At 49.2% G+C, this 15,473-nt stretch overlaps 1 protein-coding gene across 1 annotated transcript in view; it reads left to right on the top strand.

Annotated features, from left to right (window-relative positions):
• NPLOC4 (NPL4 homolog, ubiquitin recognition factor) overlaps positions 1 to 15,473 on the top strand; it is an 80,854-nt gene that overhangs the window by 15,896 nt on the left and 49,485 nt on the right. Inside the window, exons 4-7 of the mRNA XM_054458540.2 lie at positions 7,743 to 7,919; positions 10,764 to 10,812; positions 12,210 to 12,304; positions 14,222 to 14,345. Of these exons, the coding sequence (XP_054314515.2) occupies positions 7,743 to 7,919; positions 10,764 to 10,812; positions 12,210 to 12,304; positions 14,222 to 14,345 (445 nt within the window). The remainder of the gene's footprint in view (positions 1 to 7,742; positions 7,920 to 10,763; positions 10,813 to 12,209; positions 12,305 to 14,221; positions 14,346 to 15,473) is intronic.

Genomic DNA, 15,473 nt, shown 5'->3' with positions numbered 1-15,473 from the left:
AATGTTCATTTCCAGAGTGACGCTGGTTCATCCTTCCTTGAGCTTGTGAGGGGTTTTGCATCTTGATATTTTTCTTTTTTTTTCTTTTCTTTTCTTTTCTTTCCTTCCTTCCTTTTCTTTCTTTCTTGAAGGGTTTTGCATCTTGATAATTCCTTCCTTCCTTCCTTTCTTTTCCTTTTCCTTTTCCTTTCTTTCCTTTTCTTGAGACAGAATCTCACCGTGTCACCCAGGCTGGAGTGCAGTGGTGCGATCATAGCTCACTGCAGCCTCGACCTTGTGGGCTCAAGTGATCCTTCAGCCTCAGCCTCCCAAGTAGCTGGGACTACAGGCACATTTTTCACTTTTAAATCAAATCTAGCTGGTAATTTTTTAAAAAAAAGTTTAAATCTGGAACACGTAACCATTATTTAAAGGTAAAGAGAATGATTGTGAGTGCACACGCTCTGTTCCAGCCAGAGGAACTCTCAGCTCACGACCAGGCTTGTGTCCCGCTGCTCTTGCCCTCCTTCCCTCTCTTCTGTTGCTTGGCCTTTTTTTCTCCCTCCCCTTTTTAATTATTAAGCAAGATGCGTACTGAACACCTCAGAAAACAGTGTATGCCTTGATGGATGAACCTTATGTGTCACCATTGCAAGCACCAAGCAGATCTGGGGACAAGGCATTGGCAGCCACTGCAGAAGCTTCCCTAACGGTATCCGCTGTTCTGGCTTCTGTAGTAATCACCGGTTTGCATTTTTTTATTCTTTTTTTTTTTGATACAGAGTCTCGCTCTGTCGCCCAGGCTGGAGTGCAATGACGTGATCCCACCCACTGCAACCTCTGCCTCCCGGGTTCAAGCATTTCTCCTGCCTCAGCCTCCTGAGTAGCTGGGACTATAGGCTCGTGCCACCACGCCTGGCTAATTTTTTTATTTTATGTAGAGGTGGGGTTTCACTATGTTGGCCAATTCCTGACCTCGTGATCCGCCCGCCTTGGCCTTCCAAAGTGCTGGGATTACAGGTGTGAGCCAGTGTGCCTGGCTCTTTATTCTTTCGTTACTTGAGTGTCTTACTCAAGGAAATTTGTATGTCTTACTTCTTGTAATCTTCAGGTTCCCCTTCCATCTCTTTCCTTTTCTTGAAATTTATCTGTTGAGGAACTACAGGTCCATTGACCTGTAGGGTTTCCCACCTCTGAGGTCTTGCTGATTTCACATTCACAAGACCCTTCAGCATGACCCTCTGTGTCCTGGATTTCTTGCCGATCCAAAGCGGTAAACAGAGGCCTGACAGACTCAGGCCATTCCCTCAGCAGGACCATGGGGTGCTGTACCCCCCACCTTTTTTTTTTTTTTGAGACGAAGTCTCAATCTGTTGCCCAGGCTGGAGTGCAGTGGCGCGATCTCAGCTCACTGCAACCTCTGCCTCCCAGGTTCAAACCATTCTCCTGCCTCAGCCTCCTGAGTAGGTGGGATTACAGGTGCCCACCACCATTCCCAGGTAATTTTTGTATTTTTAGTAGAGACAGGGTTTCACCATGTTGGTCAGGCTGGTCTCAATCTGTTGACCTCAAGTGATTCACCCGCCTCAGCCTCCCAAAATGTTGGCATTACAGATGTGAACCACCGCGCCTGGCACCCCGCCTTTTTTCTTTTCTTTTCTTTCTTTTTTTTTTCTTGAGACAGAGTTTCATTCTTGTTGCCCAGGCTGGAGTGCAGTGGCATGATCTCAGCTCACCACAACCTCCGCCCCCCCGGGTTCAAGCGATTCTCCTGCCTCAGCCTCCCAAGTAGCTGGGATTACAGGCATGTGCCACCATGCCCGGCTAATTTTGTTTTTGTTTTTTGAGAAGGAGTCTCGCTGTGTCGCCCAGGCTAGAGTGCAGTGGCGCGATCTCGGCTCACTACAAGCTCCACCTCCTGGGTTCATGCCATTCTCCTGCCTCAGCCTCCCGAATAGCTGGGACTACAGGCGCCCGCCAACACACCCAGCTAATTTTTTTTTTTTTTTTTAATGAAGTATTTATTGATGATTCTTGGGTGTTTCTCGGAGAGGGGGATATGGGAGGGTCATAGGATAATAGTGGAGAGAAGGTCAGCAGATAAACACATGAACAAAGGTCTCTGGCTTTCCTAGGCAGAGGTCCCTGCGGCCTTCTGCAGTGTTTGTGCTCCTGGGTACTTGAGATTAGGGAGTGGTGATGACTCTTAAAGAGCATGCTGCCTTCAAGCATCTGTTTAACAAAGCACATCTTGCACCGCCCTTAATCCATTTAACCCTGAGTTGACACAGCACATGTTTCAGGGAGCACGGGGCTGGGGGCAAGGCCATAGATCAACAGCATCCCAAGGCAGAAGAATTTCTCCTAGTCAGAACAAAATGGAGTCTCCTATGCCCACCTCTTTCTACACAGACACAGCAACAATCTGATCTCTCCTTCCTTTCCCCACACTTCCCCCCCTTCTTTTCAACAAAACCGCCATCATCCTCATGGCCCGCTCCCGATGGTCGCTGTCTCTTCGGAGCTGTTGGGTACACCTCCCAGACAGGGCGGCCGGGCAGAGGCGCTCCTCACCTCCCAGACAGGGCGGCCGGGCAGAGGTGCTCCTCACTTCCCAGACGGGGCGGCTGGGCAGAGACGCTCCTCACCTCCCAGACGGGGCGGCCGGGCAGAGGCGCTCCTCACTTCCTCCCAGATGGGGTGGCAGCCAGGCAGAGGCGCTCCTCACCTCCCAGACAGGGCGGCCGGGCAGAGGCGCTCCTCACTTCCCAGACGGGGCCGCTGGGCAGAGGCGCTCCTCACTTCCCAGACGGGGCGGCCGGGCAGAGACGCTCCTCACCTCCCAGACGGGGCGGCCGGGCAGAGGCTCTCCTCACTTCCTCCCAGACGGGGTAGCAGCCAGGCAGAGGTGCTCCTCACCTCCCAGACGGGGCGGCCGGGCAGAGGCGCTCCTCACTTCCCAGAGGGGGCGGCCAGGCAGAGACGCTCCTCACTTCCTCCCAGACGGGGTGGCGGCCAGGCAGAGGCGCTCCTCACCTCCCAGACAGGGCGGCCGGGCAGAGGCGCTCCTCACTTCCCAGACTGGGCGGCCGGGCAGAGACGCTCCTCACTTCCTAGACGGGGTGGCAGTGGGGCAGAGGCTGTAATCTTAGCACTTTAAGAGGCCAAGGCAGGAGGCTGGTAGGTGGAGGTTGTAGCGAGCCGAGATCACGCCACTGCACTCCAGCCTGAGCACCATTGAGCATTGAGTGAGCGAGACTCCGTCTGCAATCTCAGCACCTCGGGAGTCCGAGGCAGGCAGATCACTCGAGGCCAGGAGCTGGAGACCAGCCCAGTCAACACGGCGAAACCCCGTCTCCACCAAAAATACAAAAACCATTCAGGCGTGGTGGCACGTGCCTGCAATCCCAGGCACTCGGCAGGCCGAGGCAGGAGAGTCACAGGAGCCCGAGGCAGAGAGGTTGCAGCGAGCTGAGATCACGGCAGTACAGTCCAGCTTCGGCAACAGAGGGAGACTGTAAAAAGAAGGAGAGGGAGACCGAAGAAAGGGGAGAGGGGAGAGGGGAGAGGGGGAGGGGGAGGAGGAGGAATTTTCTTTATTTTTAATAGAGACGGGGGTCTCACCGTGTTAGCCAGGATGGTCTCGATCTCCCGACCTCGTGATCCACCTGCTTCAGCCTCCCAAAGTGCTGGGATTACAGGCATTGAGCCACCGCGCCCGGCCTAATTTTGTATTTTTAAGTAGACTTGGGGTTTCTCCGTGTTGGTCAGGCTAGTCTTGAACTCCTAACCTCAGGTAATCTGCTGGCCTCAGCCTCCCAGAGTGCTGGGATTACGGGAGTGAGCCATTACACCTGGCCTCCTCTTTTTTTTTCTTTAGAGACAGGGTCTTTGTCGACACTGTTGTGAGCTATGATTGTGCCACTGCACTGCAGCTGGGCAACAGAGCAAGACCCTGTCTCAAAAGTATATAAATAAATACATAATCTGATTTTTTTTTCCCCCTAAATCTGGCTGTTGGCTTCAAGTACTCACAGGGGCCATGTGGCTCCTGGTTTCTCCTGGTTTCTGCTCTGCTTCCACACTGGCCCACAGGCCTCCAGTGAAGACCACACTGGGTGGTCGAGGACTCCCTATCCGGGCTGTAAGACATGGGGGCCTGCCTCTTGGGTCTCGTGACTGTTGGCATCTGTCTGCCCCCACTTGTATTCCTGCCCCCTGCATTGCTGTAGATGCATTGCTGGGACCTGGCATGCGGTCTAGCTGTCTGCAGGAGGGAGATTTGGGAAGAGCCACTGACTTTGGCGCCTGCCACTTCCATGTCCTAGAATCCCGCCTGGTCATTTTGGATAGCCTCTGTCACTCACCCTCTTTTTCCATTCCATTGTTCATTTAATATCCCATGTAGAGGTTGATATTTGGTCTCATAATTTCTGTGTCTGAGTCTTTGGCAGTCTAACTCTCTGTTAATTATGTCTCTACCCACTCTTACTTGCATGGTAGTGTGTTACTCTTTTTTTTTTTTGAGACGGAGTCTTGCTCTGTTGCCCAGGCCAGAGTGCAGTGGCACCATCTTGGCTCACTGCAAGCTCCGCCTCCCGGGTTCATACCATTCTCCTGCCTCAGGCTCCCAAGTAGCTGGGACTACAGACACCTGCCACCACGCCTGGCTAATTTTTTGTATTTTTAGTAGAGACAGGGTTTCACCATGTTAGCCAGGATGGTCTCAATCTCCTGACCTCATGATCCTCCCGCCTTGGCCTCCCAACGTGCTGTGATTACAGGTGTGAGCCACCTTGCCTGGCCCGTGTGTTACTCTTCTACATTTGGTTTTTTGGTTCTTATGACAGGTTATATTTGACCAAACTTGGTCTTGGGGAATCCTGAAGGATCCAGATTTAGCAGCTTTTCTTTTCTTTTCGTTTCTTTTTTTTTTTTTTTTTGAGACGGAGTCTTGCTATGTCGCCCAGGCTGGAGTGCAGTGGTGCGATCTCAGCTCACTGCAAGCTCCGCCTCCTGGGTTCACGCCATTCTCCTGCCTCAGCCTCCCGAGTAGCTGGGATTACAGGTGCCCGCCACCACCCCCGGCTAATTTTTTTTTGTATTTTTAGCAGAGACGAGGTTTCACTGTGTTAGCCAGGATGGTCTCAATCTCCTGACCTCGTGATCCTCCCACCTCGGCCTCCCAAAGTGCTGGGATTACAGGTGTGAGCCACCACACCCGGCCCAGATTTAGCAGCTTTTCTACAGAGAAGGTTTGCATTTGCTTTTGTTGGCACAGGGGGCTGTGATGGACCTACAACTCCTTTGAGTTAATTTCTGTCTTTGGGCTTTCTGAACCAAATGGCATCATCCCTGGTTCTGCTCCAGATGCATGGCCCAGCAGGCCTTTAGTTACAGAGTCTCAGAGGTGACTTTGTTGGTTCTTTTTTTGCTGCGTACTGGATAGAGGCAGATGGGATTCCTCCTTGGTTCCTATTTTCAGCTGGTGGGTTTTTCACAGCTATTCAGCATCCTTTGGTTATCTGCATTTATGTGGAAGTTTCAGACTCAGCTGCCCCTTCTGGGCAGGGAAGCTCAAGTTCTTGTCTCCCAGTGCCCAGCAAACCGCTGTAGGCCCAAAGCTGCGAGTGAATTACTGAAAGTGGCCTTGGCCCCGCAAGCAGCTCTGAGTTCTGTGTCGCTGGCTACTGTCTGAGTGCACTGCTGGGTTTGTCCCCTGGGGATTTCCTCTACTTTCTTTAGAGCTCAGCAATTGATTTTAGAGTATATTTCTTAAAATTGATCTAGTGTGTAAGTCAAGTTTTTTATATTAGTAGTTAGAGGGTGTTTAGGAATATGTAATCTGCTATTAGAAACAGACGTCTCGGCTGGACGTGGTGGCTCACGACTGTAATCCTAGCACTTTGGGAGGCCGAGGCAGGTGGATCACCTGAGGTCAGGAGTTCGAGACCAGCCTGTCCAACATGGAGAAACCCTGTCTCTACTAAAAATATAAAAAGTATCTGGGCGTGGTGGCACATGCCTGTAATCCCAGCTACTTGGGAGGCTGAGGCAGGAGAATCGCTTAAACCTGTGAGATGCAGGTTCCATTGAGCCAAGATCACGCCACTGCACTCCAGCCTGGGTGACAGAGCAAGACTCTGTCTCAAAAAAAAAAAAAAAAGAAAGAAAGAAAGAAACAGACATCTCTGATGTGATAATGTTTGGTAATGTTCATCACCCCCAAATTAGGGAGGAAGAAGAGGAGGAAAGAAATTAGTTGAAGAGCTGCACCTGAGCCCCAGTGTCTGCGTGTCCTTGAGGGCCTGCACTTTGGCCTCTGCTCTTCCTTCACCGTGTTGGTTTGGAGCTGTGGATCCTGCCCTCTCAGTCTGTCTCCTGTGTGTGTGTCTTGTTGGCAGCAGTTAAATGTCTGTCAGAGGACATGCTGCAGCCTTTCTTCCAAGGCTGGCCTGGAGAGTTAAGTGTTGGCAGCCATCTCTGGTCACTTGGGACCCCAGGCAGCTTCTGTGGACTGTGAGTGGAGATACTTGTTAGCCTCCGAGGTCAGCAGTTTGCCATGCCAGTCAAGCCTGGCACCAAGTTGGCAGCGCGACTCTGACCAAGGGAAGAACACACTTCAGACTGAAAGTGATAGAAAACCAAATGTGACTTGTGGCAGCCTTTTTGGAAAGCAGCACGTCAGTATCTTCAGAGACAAGCAGAAACCCTTAAGTCTGACCTCTGGGAGTTTGCCCTTGAGAAAGAAAACCACAGGGACATCTGTCCATGGGCCTTTTTGAGTGGTGTTGATGGTGGCAGAAACTGGCATACTTGTCATTGTGGGAGTGGCTGAGGGGGTGGTTAAGCAGCCTTACTGGGGAATTGAGGCAGCCATTGTCATAGCAATTAGACGCGGACCGCTTATATTTGGAGGATTTTATGAGGGGTTGTTGAAGTAGAAAAGTATGTCTCTGGTAATCCCACTTTTTTTTTTTGAGATGGAGTCTCGCTCTGTCGCCAGGCTGGAGTGCAGTGGTGCGATCTTCACTCACTGTAACCTCCGCCTCCTGGGTTCAAGTGATTCTCCTCCATCAGCCTCCCTACTAGCTGGGACTACAGGCCAGCGCCACCACGCACAGCTAATTTTTTTGTATTTTTAATAGAGACGAAGTTTCACCCTGTTGGCCAGGATGGTCTTGATCTCTTGACCTCGTGATCCGTCTGCCTCAGCCTCCCAAAGTGCTGGGATTACAGGCATGAGCCACCGAGCCTGGCCAGTCACACTTTTTAAAAGCAGTGACAGCTCCTATGCGTGTCTGTGCTTACGTGTGTATGTGAACGCCGAGAAAGCAGTGGAGATACATGCAACCAGCACATGCAGTGTTGGGGGAGGAGAGAGCCTCCCAGAGGCCAGAGGAATGGCTGAGGGAGGTGGGGGCCAAGCAGAGGGTGAGAGGTGGGAGGAGAGGCCCTGAAACCCAGCAGGTCCATTGTGGCTGTGTGTGCATGCAAAATCATTTGGGTGTATGGAGGCTTCACAGACTTTAAGGTAAAGTTGTAAGAGAAATTAAATTACAGAGAACCTGCATACTGTTCTTTATAATGCCAGGAAACATAGGGGAGATGTTAGAAGAGAATTCTCTTCTTAAAAATTAGAAACCTCATTATTTAGGCCTACAGGGGTGGTTGGCATTTGCTTTTTGCAGATATCCAAGTTGGGCTTCCATGAAGTTCAGGTGGTAAGGGAAGGCATCGGCCTCTGTTTGTCATTTGAACAGGCATGGCGATTTGTTGTTCCTGTTTCCCTCGAGCCTTGCTGGGCCCTCATCTGAAATGGAGACGTCAGCTCCACCGGGCTTCAAGGTCTTTGGCGCTCCCAACGTGGTGGAGGATGAGATTGATCAGTACCTCAGCAAACAGGACGGGAAGATTTACAGAAGCCGAGACCCACAGCTGTAAGTGATCCATGAGATTCCAGGGTCCTACATGTGGTGATCTTAATGGGTGAATAAAGGGAAATATTTATAACATGTCCTGTTTTAATAAGTGTCTGATGAAGAAATGTAAGTCTTGAGTTTTACTATCTTCCGATTAAACTTCAAGTTATCTTGTTAGCTTTTTATCAGTTTTTTTTTTTTTTTTTTTTTAGCTTTTTGTCAGTTTCAACCTCAAAATATGTTCCCATAAAAAGTTTTGAAGCTTTTGGGTACAAAGAGACTGGAAAGGTATTGGGGGAGTTGGGGGCCTCACACCAAGTCTTTACTGTGGTGTCCCCTGGAGATGCTGACTCCCGTGCAGAGTGGGGTGTTAATCAAGTTGGGGGCCTCACACCAAGTCTTTACTGTGATGTCCCCTGGAGATGCTGACTCCCGTGCAGAGTGGGGTGCAGGGGAGGGAAGAGGGAAGGGGCAGGTGGTTGTGTGTGTGCATCCGTGTGAGGTGAGTGCTATGTCTCTCATTTCATAGCAGTTGGATGATTTTGACCTGCAACACTAGTATGCGCTCTCCATCCCTGCAGCAAGCATTTCACTTGCAGAAGATGCTGTGCCTTGGAATATTCCCTCCTCACCTGGGGCTATATGAAGTGCTTACGCATATATGTACATTTGTTTATTTTAGATTTTTTGCAATTCCTTTTAAATAAACCGGTGAGAAGGATCTGAGTTTACACTTGGCCATGTGAAATTGTCTGAGCGAAGGTTGTCTCTGCAGTGGGGTCTTTTTTAAAATGCATCACTCTAGATGTGACAGGGTGCTGACTTTGAGGTATTGGGATTCCAAATGCTGCATTAGCAACTTTTATGTCTTAGATCAGAAAGCCATAAATGGCGCTCAGCTGCCATTGGCATGGAGCCACTTTGTAGCCATAGCCATTAGCCGGCATGCCTCTTCCATTTGTGTTTCCTCCCAGGGGCCTGGCGCTGGCTTGCTTGCATGATCTGTGTCTTCATTGCTTCATTAGCAGCTTTTGAGAGCGTGTGTGTGTGTGTGTGCATGTGTGAATTCTGACCCATCATCACTTAGAGCCTGCCTATCCTAATGGAAGTACAGAGACCACCTCTGTTCCGCAACACAGAGCTCATACGCATCTAAGAATTCTGACCCCATTTAGAAAGGGATCTGATTGAGCTCCAGAGGTACTGCCACCGGTGTTCTCACCACCCCACCGCTGCCCTCGTAAGCTAGCATACCTCTCCTTCAGATTGTGTGTGTTGTGCTCCCAAGGCTTCTGTGACTGAAAATGTCTGAAAGCCATGGGACAAGTTTTTTTCGTTGTTGTTATTTCCCAAAATGCGCATGAAGTAGGTATTTTCCAAACTTGGATTATTTATGCACCTCTCTCAGGCCCTTTGCCATGTTCACGTACCAGCTTTGTTATTATTTATTTAACACTTTTCTTTTTTTTTTTTTTGAGACGGACTCTCGCTCTGTTGCCCAGGCTGGAGTGCAGTGGCGCAATGTCCGCTCACTGCAAGCTCCGCCTCCTGGGTTCACACCATTCTCCTGCCTCAGCCTCCCAAGTAGCTGGGACTACAGGGGGCCGCCACCACGCCTGGCTAATTTTTTTGTATTTTGAGAAAAGACGGGGTTTCACCGTGTTTGCCAGAATGGTCTCGATCTCCTGACTTCGTGATCCACCTGCCTCCGCCTCCCAAAGTGCTGGGATTACAGGGTGCAAGCCACCACACCTGGTCTATTTAATACTTTTCTTTAAATGGACTTGGCCGGGCGCAGTTGCTCACGCCTGTAATCCCAGCACTTTGGGAGGCTGAGGCAGGTGGATCACCTGAGGTCAGGAGTTCGAGACCAGTCTGACCAATATGGTGAAACCCCGTCTCTACTAAAAATACAAAAATTAGCCAGGCATTGTGGTGTGCACCTGTAGTTCCAGCTACTTGGGAGGCTGAGACAGGAGAATCGCTTGAAACCAGGAGGTGGAGGTTGCAGGGAGCCGAGATCGCACCACTGCACTCCAGCCTGGGTAACAGAGTGAAACTCTGTCTCAAAAAAAAAAAAAAAACAAAACAAAACAAACAAACAACTATTTTATTTATTTATTTATTTGAGTGGAATTTCACTCTTGTCTCCCAGGCTGGAGTGCAGTGGCACAATCTCAGCTCATTGCAACCTTCGCCTCCCAGGTTCAAGCAATTCTCCTGCCTCAGCCTCCCTAGTTCCTGGCATTACAGGCGCTTGCCACCATGTCCGGCTAATTTTTGTATTTTTAGTAGAGATGGGGTTTCACCATGTTGGCCAGGCTTGTCTTTAACTCCTCAGCTCTGGTGATCCACCCATCTCAGCCTCCCAAAGTGTTGGGATTAGAGGTGTGAGCCACTGCCTTTGGCCAATGAACTGCTTAAATTGACTTTGAGTTCATTCGCTTTTATCTTTGGTTTGTGTCATTTTTAGCAGTGGATACCCATGAAGTCACAGGTTTGATGTGCGGGTCAGTTTTTTCTAATTCAGATCAACGTAAGTAGTAAACTTCTGGGTGTGGTGGTGCACACCTGGAGTCCCAGATACTTGGGGAGGCTGAGGTGGGAGTGCTTGAGCCCAGGAGGTCAAGGCTGCAGGGAGCCACGATCACCACTGCACTCCAGCCTGGGCGATAGAGTGAGAGCCTGTCTTTAAACAAAACAAAACAACAAAATATAAATGTTTATCCATGTGCCATCTGGACTATAACTCCACGTGGGCAGGGAAACACTCTGTTAAACTAGGACGTACGTGTGAGACGGCAGCAGCGAAACACAGACATCCTCACTGCTCTGCCCTTTTCTGCCTTGTACTCTCCTCAGATGCCGCCACGGCCCTTTGGGGAAATGCGTGCACTGCGTCCCTCTAGAGGTGAGAGTCTCTGCGGAGTAAGTTCTGGGCCGGTGTGGGGGGCTGCGGGTAGACAGATGTCTTTAGTGCTTTCCCTGAGTCCACGCACTTGGTTGTAGTGGTTCAAAGGACCTATCTATTTATTGCCCTGGGCCTCATATTCCCCCTAGTGCAAGCTGCACACAGGACAAGCCTTTATTTATGGGAGTGACCTTCTCGCTGGATTATGAATGGCTGAAGCATTTGTGTGGCTGTGATAAAGGGCTAGCATTTACAGCAGGCTCCCTGGACAATCCTTTTCAGATCTGACACAAAGCTGAGCCTGTCGGCTTCTGTGCTTATCATTGTTTTGATTTACTTTGCCTTGACTCTCACATCTCTTCTACTGGTTTGTCCTGGTGAGATTGAGAGTTACCATAATAATGCTGACTGGAACTGTTAATGCTGGATTTACAGCAGGAAGGCCAACCTGATTTTCTTCATGGGACATCTCTTGCCTCATCTTGTGGCATTTCTTTTTGCACAATTTTCCTGAAACTCATTTGACTTAGAGCGTTTTGTGTTTAATAGAGATTCATTTTAATCTTGAAAAGATAACTGGCACACAAAGAAAAACTGCTTCTGGCTATGTGCGGTTACGCCTATAGTCCCAACACTTTGAGAGGCCAGGGCCAGAGGATCACTTGAGCCTAGGAATTGTTCAGCCTGGGCAACTCTTTTTTTGTATACCCTGTCTCTACAAAAAATTTAACAAATTAGCTGGGTGTGGTGGTTCATGCCTGTAGTCCCAGCTACTTGGGAAGCTGAGGCAAGAGAATCACTTGAGGCTGGGATGTCGAGGCTGCAGTGAGCCGTGATTGCACCACTGTACTCCAGCCTGTGCAACAGCGTGAGACCCCATCTCTAAAACAATTAAATTGGACTCAGTGGCTCACGCCTGTAATCCTAGCACTTTGGGAGGCCAAGGCAGGTAGATCATGAGGTCAGGAGTTTGAGACCAGCATGGCCAATATGCTGAAACCCCGTCTCTACTAAAAATACAAAAATTAGCTGGGCGTGGTGGCGTGCACCTGTAGTCCTAGCTACTTGGGAGGCAGAGGCAGAAGAGTTGCTTGAACCCAGAGGTGGAGGTTGTAGTGAGCAGAGATTGTGCCACTGTGCCACTGCACTCCAGCCTGGGCGACAGAGCGAGACTCCTGTCTCACAACAAACAAACAAAAAACAATTAAATTAATTAAAAAAAAGAAAAACTTGGTTCTGACCCAGAATGGTAAGGGAGACCCCAGTACCTGCTTTCGCTGTGGGCTTTGACTTGGCGAGTCCATGCTGCCTGGCCTCTCCCTGTGCATAGCGGAGGCTCAGCGCCTGGAGTGCCCAGCAGGTGTGAGACTGCACTCGCTTACTCTGTGTCTTGGCAGCCGTTCGATGAGGACTATCTAAACCATCTTGAGCCTCCCGTGAAGCACATGTCCTTCCACGCCTACATCCGGAAGCTGACTGGAGGGGCTGACAAGTAAGCAACTTGCTGTAACCTGGTTGTGCGTAAATTCCTTTTTGTGTATCTGGCAGTTGTTGCTTATAGCCAGTGAACGTGTGAATGAGAGAAGTAAAGATGAGAAGGGGTCACACGCCTTTGAAAGTTACCCTGGTTCTATATTTATTTATTTTTTTTTTATGTACACACATATGTTTTTAAGAGATGGGGTCTCACTATGTTGCCCAGGCTGGTCTGGAACTCCTTGGCTCAAGTGATCCTCCTGCCTTGGTTTCCCCAAAGTGCTGGATTACAGGCGTGAGCCACCTCGCCTGGCCAACCTGGTTCTAGAAGGAAGCTAGCAAGGCAGCGACTGTGCAGGCGCCTGGCTCCATGGCCACAGTGCGGTATCAGACAGAGGCTGTCCCCACACACACCGCCCCAGCAAGTTAGCATCTGTGATGGTGGCCTGTTGATTCTGTGGTCTGAGTTCATTCTCTGCTTTTCAGAAAAACAGCTACCCTGTGATAATCTCAGCTTCCCCACTTCAGTGCCTGGTAACCCTTTCCCCAGAGCCTGGCCTCTGAGTTAGCTTGGTTTTCAGCCACAGCAGGGGCTGCAGCCACTCATCCTCATGGTACCACAGTAGTTGCCCACGGGCTCAGCCAGGTGGGCACAGGTGGTAACAGTGGCCAGAAAGGGGTGAACTGAGCATTTTGATTTCTTTTAAGCCATGGCAAGCCGTTGCCTGTATGACCTTCTGTTGGCTCTCTGTACACCCTACCAGAAAGTAACAGGCTTCAGCTATTATTTTATAATTACTGTCAGTGCGACAAGAGGAGATGGTGGCTGAACTGAGGTCAGCAACATTTTGTGAAGGATGTCATATTCGCCTGATTGTAGCTTTTCTCTGACAACCCGCTGACATCCTAAAATGACTTTTTAAAAATGTTAGACCAGAAGAAAAAACCTGCTAGAAACCCACTATTGCTTGTCAGTGGGGAAAGCTATGGAACTCTCTGGACTAAGGAGTGGGTGCGGATTGATTGTAGTGAAAGAGACTTGGTCAGCCTTTTGTCAGTCTAGGTCAAGGAACACAGTCTCTAGTGGGGGCGTGTTTGTGGCTGCTATTAACATGCAGATTCAGTGACGAGTCATTGCTTCCTAGATGCTATGACACCAAAAATGGCTCACCACAAAAAATGATCAGTATGTAAGGTAATGCATATGTTAATTAGCTCAATTTAGCCATTCCACAGCGTGGACATGTTTCAGAACGTCATTTCGTACACTGTAAATATATCGTTTTTATTTGAAAAACAAAACGTCACGTCCACCTTAAAGATACAGATTTTTTTTTTTTTTTTTTTTTTGTCAGTTATATTTCAGTAAAGCTGGAGAAAAAGAAAAAGTTCAGAGTAGGGTCCAGGATTTTCTCATTGACAATCTTCAACAGTAGTTTTTATTTTAGCCTAAAGCAGAGTAAAGATGCCTTAATTATATATCCTAATCAGATTTTTCCCATGAATAAGAATTTTTTACAAATATCTAAGTACTGGGCTAATGTCAGAGTTTCTGATAATTTAATGAAATCTGTACGAGCCTCATGTCCGCTCAGTGGCACAGGTGAGATCAGTAGCTATTCTGCAGTATTCTTGAAAGCTTTCTTGGATGTTAGTGATAGATGGTAAAAAAACACCACAGTTTGGTAGGAAAGTAGTTGTGTGTTCCTTATGGTTGAAGTATGTGGGACAGAAGCTGGGATTCGGAATGTGCTGGAACTGTAGGTAGAGCTTCCATTAGAATAATCCTTAGCCCATCTTCCCTGCTGCTGCCACGTGCTTAGCTCCTGAGACACTGTTCAGGAGGTATAAGATACTTAGCATGTCATTTCCAGCCTCTTGCTCAACTTTTCACCAATGTAATGTTTAATTAAGTTGCTTCTCTTCTATGTAGGGGGAAATTTGTTGCCCTGGAGAACATCAGCTGCAAGATTAAGTCAGGGTGCGAGGGGCACCTCCCGTGGCCAAACGGCATCTGTACTAAGTGCCAGCCGAGCGCCATCACGCTGAACAGACAGGTGAGATGTTCCCTGTCTGTCTAGATTTGTTTTCATGGCTGAGAAACGGATATTTCCAGAAGAGCCTCTTGGAGTGGAATGCTATTAGCACTATGCGTGGTGGATTTTCAGTACTTTTTGATGGATTGAGTGATCCTTTTGTGGAAGCGGTACACTGAATATGTCATTTTTAAGACTTCTTGCTCTTGGAGGTATGGAGTGCGAGCCCTCAGTTCTCTGTTTTGCTGGCTCATATGGAGGCAGAATGTTCCTGGTGATTATTTAAAATCCTCAGTGGTTGTGAGGAAACTGGCTCTGAAGGTTGGTAAAGGGGCACCCCTTGGACTAGCTCTGAGCACCTGTCCAGGCTGGCTTAAGGAGAGAATGTGGCTCAGGAAGGAGGGGGCTTTCCGGCCTTTCTGGATGTTCTGCTGTCCTTGTCCCGCCTCTGAGAGTAGCCTACCTCGCCTTCCTGCTGCCGCTGTGCCCTTAGAGAAAACAGCTCCTTAGAGAGAATTCCGTGGCCGCCTCGACTTTTTTGGAAACCTCCTGTTCTCTATTCCTTTTTTCTTCTTGAAAACTACTTTATTTTGGCCGGGAAAGGTGGCTCACACCTGTAATCCCAGCACTTTGGGAGGCTGAGGCGGGCGGATCACCTGAGGTCAGGAGTTCAAGACCAGCCTGGCCAATATGGTGAAACACCATCTCTACTAAAAATACAAAAATTAGCTGGGCGTAGTGGTGGGCGCCTGTCGGCCCAGTTGCTCAGGAGGCTGAGGCAGGAGAATCACTTGAACCTGGGAGGCGGAGGTTGCAGTGAGCCGAGATCACGCCACTGCACTCCAGCCTGGGTGACAGAGCGAGACTCTGTCTCAAAAAAAAAAAAGAAAACTTGTTTGTTTTTTGCCCTGGAGATTGTGAAAACCTGTATTTTAGGTTAAATCACAGTGGAATTATTTTGAATTTATTGATAGATGAAACCCATCTCCATCCTCCTATATACCCCACCGTCCCACCACTGGACTCTGAAGTGGTCTTTAAAGGGCAGAGCATTTTTTTTTTGAGACAGAGTCTCACTCCGTAGCCCAGGCTGAATTGCAGTGGTGCAGTCTTGGCTCACTGCAACCTCAGCCTCCCACGTGCAAGCGA

The sequence above is a fragment of the Pongo pygmaeus genome, chromosome 19 (assembly GCF_028885625.2).
Source record: "Pongo pygmaeus isolate AG05252 chromosome 19, NHGRI_mPonPyg2-v2.0_pri, whole genome shotgun sequence".
NCBI lineage: Eukaryota > Metazoa > Chordata > Mammalia > Primates > Hominidae > Pongo > Pongo pygmaeus.
Note: the sequence above shows the minus strand (reverse complement) of the source record. Positions and strands in the feature narration are given on the sequence as shown.